The following is a 4,546-nucleotide window of genomic DNA, read 5'->3' as shown; positions in this document are numbered from 1 at the left end:
TGATGGCCTATTGGCTCCAAACCAGTGATGGCCTATTGGCTCCAAACCAATGATGGCCTATTGGCTCCAAATCAATGATGGCCTATTGGCTCCAAACCAATGATGGCCTATTGGCTCCAAATCAATGATGGCCTATTGGCTCCAAATCAATGATGGCCTATTGGCTCCAAATCAATGATGGCCTATTGGCTCCAAATCAATGATGGCCGATTGGCTCCAAATCAATGATGGCCTATTGGCTCCAAATCAATGATGGCCTATTGGCTCCAAATCAATAATGGCCTATTGGCTCCAAATCAATGATGGCCTATTGGCTCCAAATCAATGATGGCCTATTGGCTCCAAACCAATGATGGACGATTGGCTCCAAATCAATGATGGCCTATTGGCTCCAAATCAATGATGGACGATTGGCTCCAAACCAATGATGGCCTATTGGCTCCAAACCAATGATTGCCCATTCTATAGATAACAGAACAAAAAGGAATTTTTGTTGATAAATATTTTGCTACAATGACACACTGTTACCACCACTGTTACCACCTCATTCTTTTCTTTTAGCACAAAGTTAGTACATCATCATGCTTTCAGGATACGTGTGTTTTCAGATTCCATAATGATTCTTTAGTAGTGGACACTACATCACCAGACTCTCTCTCTCTTTCAGGATATGTGTGTTTTCAGATTCCATAATGATTCTTTAGTAGTGGACACTACATCACCACACTCTCTCTCTCTTTCAGGATACGTGTGTTTTCAGATTCCATAATGATTTTTGAGTTGTGGACACTACAACACCACATTCCCTCTCTTGCTCTCGGTTCCTTCTCATCTTTGTAAGTCACCTTGATTTAGCAGCTGTGTGTTTTATCAGTTTCTTTATGAAAATATTTAGTGAACTCCAGGACAGAAGCTACAGCAGCACACAAGTAGACTACAAATCCATGTAGGGGCGGACATGTCCTGAGCTGGTGAAGGGAGGTCTACTGGAGTGAAGGTGGAGCGGGCCAGAAGGCCGACGCTCCAGTCTTTGGGAATCTCTCTCCCTCAATTTCTATTTAAGGGCTTTATTGGCATGGGAAACACATGACTACATTGCCAAAGCAAGTGAACTAGATATTAAACACAAGTTAATTAAACAATAAAAAATTAACAGTAAACACTACACTCACAAAAGTTCCAAAATAATAAAGACATTTCAAATGTCATATTATATATATACAGTGTTGTAACAATGTGCAAATAGTTAAAGTACAAAAGGGAAAATAAATAAACATAAATATGGGTTGAATTTACAATGGTGTTTGTTCTTCACTGGTTGCCCTTGTCTTGTGGCAACAGGTCACAAGTCTTGTATGGGAGTTTATTAAAATTAGATTTTTTTTTCTTCTAACTACCCCACGGTAGTTATTGGGGTCAAATTTGTCTCCACTTTTGTGGATTGGGGTGATCAGTCCTTGGATCCAAATATTGGGGAAGATACCAGAGCTAAGAATGATGTTAAAGAGTTTTAGTATAGCCAATTGGAATTTGTTGTCTGTATATTTTATAATTTCATTAAGGATACCATCAACTCCACAGGCCTTTTTGGGTTGGAGGGTTTTTATTTTGTCCTGTAGCTCATTCAATGTAATTGGAGAACCCAGTGGGTTCTGGTAGTCTTTAATAGTTGATTCTAAGATTTGTATTTGATCATGTATACGTTTTTGCTCTTTATTCTTTGTTATAGAGCCAAAAGGATTGGAGAAGTGGTTTACCCATACATCTCCATTTTGGATAGATACCTCTTCATGTTGTTGTTTGTTTAGTATTTTCCAATTTTCCCAGAAGTGGTTAGATTCCATGGATTCTTCAGTTACATTGAGCTGATTTCTGACATGCTGTTCCTACTTTTTCCGTAGTGCATTTCTGTATTGTTTCAGTGATTCACCATAGTGAAGGCGAAGACTCCGGTTTTCACGGGTCTCTATGTTTTTGGTTAGACAGGTTTCTCAATTTCTTTCTTAGATTTTTGCATTCTTCATCAAACCATTTGTCATTGTTGTTGATTTTATTCGGTTTTCTATTTGAGATTTTTAGATTAGATAGGGAAGCCGAGAGGTCAAATATACTGTTTAAGTTTTCTACTGCCAAGTTTGCACCTTCACTATTACAGTGAAACATTTTGTCCAGGAAGTTGTCTAGAAGGGATTAAATTTGTTTTTGCCTAATAGTTTTTTGGCAGATTTCTACACTACTTTCCTTCCATCTATAGCATTTCTTAATGATACTCAGTTCCTTTGGCTTTGATGCCTCATGATTTGAGTATTGCTCTGTTCAAGTAGACTGTGATTTTGCTGTGATCTGATTGGGGTGTCAGTGGGCTGACTGTGAACGCTCTGAGAGTCTCTGGGTTGAGGTCAGTGATAAAGTAGTCTACAGTACTACTGCCAAGAGATGAGCTATAGGTGTACCTACCATAGAAGTCTCCTCGAAGCCTACCATTGACTATGTACATACCCAGCGTGTGACAGAGCTGCAGGAGTTGTGCCCCGTTTTTGTTGGTTATGTTGTCATAGTTGTGCCTAGGGGGGCAGATGGCGGAGGGAATGCTATCACCTCCAGGCAGGTCTTTGCCCCCCTGTGTGCTGAGGGTGTCAGGTTCTGGCATTTAGGTTGCCACAGACCAGTACATGTCCCTGGGCCTGGAAATGGTTGATCTCCCCCTCTAGGATGGAGAAGCTGTCATCGTTAAAGTATGGGAATTCTATTGGGGGGATATACAGTTGGGAGAACAAGTATTTGATACACTGCCGATTTTGCAGGTTTTCCTACTTACAAAGCATGTAGAGGTCTGTATTGCCCAGCGACAGCCCCGAAACCTGAAGGATCTGGAGAAGGTCTGAATGGAGGAGTGGGCCAAAATCCCTGCTGCAGTGTGTGCAAACCTGGTCAAGAACTACAGGAAACGTATGATCTCTGTAATTGCAAACAAAGGTTTCTGTACCAAATATTAAGTTCTGCTTTTCTGATGTATCAAATACTTGTCATGCAATAAAATGCAAATTAATTACTTAACAATCATACAATGTGATTTTCTGGATTTTTGTTTTAAATTCCGTCTCTCACAGTTGAAGTGTACCTATGATAAAAATTAGACCTCTACATGCTTTAAGTAGGAAACACTGCCGATTTTGCAGGTTATCAAATACTTGTTCTCCCCACTGTAGGTAGCACACAGGAGGACATTTTTCTCTGTTAAGATCATTTCCTTTTGAATTTCTACCCAAATGTAAAATGTTCCTGTTTTGACAAATTGAATAGAGTGGGTCAGGTCTGCTCTATACCAAATTAGCATATCCCCTGAGTCTCTTCCCTGTTTCACACCTGGTAGTTTTGTAGATGGGTCTACCAGCTCTCTGAAACCTAGAGGGCAACCAGTGCCAACCAGTCCATCTCCTTTATATCATGTTTGTTGTAGGATGACAATGTCTGTATTTCCGATTTCTTTGATGAAGTCCAGGTTCCTGCTCTTTAGGCCAAAGGCAGATGACCTCAGGCCTTGGATATTCTCTTCTCAATTCACTTCAAAGGGATTTATGGGCATGGGAAACATATGTTAACATTGTGTGTCTTTTGAGAGCCAGGTCTGCTTACGGCGGCCTTTCTCAATAGCAAGGCTATGCTCACTGAGTCTGTACATAGTCAAAGCTTTCCTAAAGTTTGGGTAACAGTGGTCAGGTATTCTGTTAAGGGCCAGCTAGCTCGCTCTCTCTCTATGTTGCTCCTTTGAGTACTTTTTCCTTTAAAAAGATACAATTTGGAGTAAATGTAGTAATTTCTGTCTCTCATCCGCAGGGAGTGCCTTTAACTCCACCGCCCGCAGCGTGGGATTGGCTGCAGAGGGAGTGGCTGGAGGCGGGGCTGAAGAGCTTCCTGACTACCGCTGTCCAAAGTGCCAGTACCAAGCCCCCGACATGGACACACTGCAGATACATGTCATGGACTGTATCCAGTAACACACACACTTAGACAGATGTTTGAGGGGGCTGAAACAACAGTAGCTCATCAGCATGATGACATCATTGTCATAGACCTTTCCTTCCCATCCCTGTCCACCATATACAGTCCTCCCCCACACCTCCCTCCATATCCCCTCTTTTTCTCTCTCTCTCCCTGTCCACCATATACAGTCCTCCCCCACACCTCCCTCCATATCCCCTTTTTTTCTCTCTCTATCCCTGTCCACCATATACAGTCCTCCCCCACACCTCCCTCCATATCCCCTCTTTTTCTCTCTATCCCTGTCCACCATATACAGTCCTCCCCCACACCTCCCTCCATATCCCCTCTTTTTCTCTCTCTATCCATATCAATCTTTACATATTTTATTTATTTAACTAGACAAGTCAGTTAAGAACAAATTATTATGTACAATGACGGCCTAGGAACAGTGGGTTAACTGCCTTGTTCAGGGGCAGAACGACAGATTGTTACCTTGTCAGCTCGGGGATTTGATCTAGCAACCTTTCAGTTACAAGTCCAACGCTCTAGCCACTAGACTACC

At 41.7% G+C, this 4,546-nt stretch overlaps 1 protein-coding gene across 1 annotated transcript in view; it reads left to right on the top strand.

Annotated features, from left to right (window-relative positions):
- The window catches only part of LOC139369015 (inhibitor of nuclear factor kappa B kinase regulatory subunit gamma), a 37,534-nt gene extending 33,272 nt beyond the window's left edge, over window positions 1-4,262 (top strand). The window contains exon 14 of the mRNA XM_071108587.1: window positions 3,838-4,262. Coding sequence (XP_070964688.1) covers window positions 3,838-3,998 — 161 coding nt within the window. The 3' untranslated portion in view covers window positions 3,999-4,262. The remainder of the gene's footprint in view (window positions 1-3,837) is intronic.
- Window positions 4,263-4,546: the final 284 nt, after the last annotated feature.

This window comes from Oncorhynchus clarkii, chromosome 16 (genome assembly GCF_045791955.1).
Source record: "Oncorhynchus clarkii lewisi isolate Uvic-CL-2024 chromosome 16, UVic_Ocla_1.0, whole genome shotgun sequence".
Taxonomy (NCBI): domain Eukaryota; kingdom Metazoa; phylum Chordata; class Actinopteri; order Salmoniformes; family Salmonidae; genus Oncorhynchus; species Oncorhynchus clarkii.
Note: the sequence above shows the minus strand (reverse complement) of the source record. Positions and strands in the feature narration are given on the sequence as shown.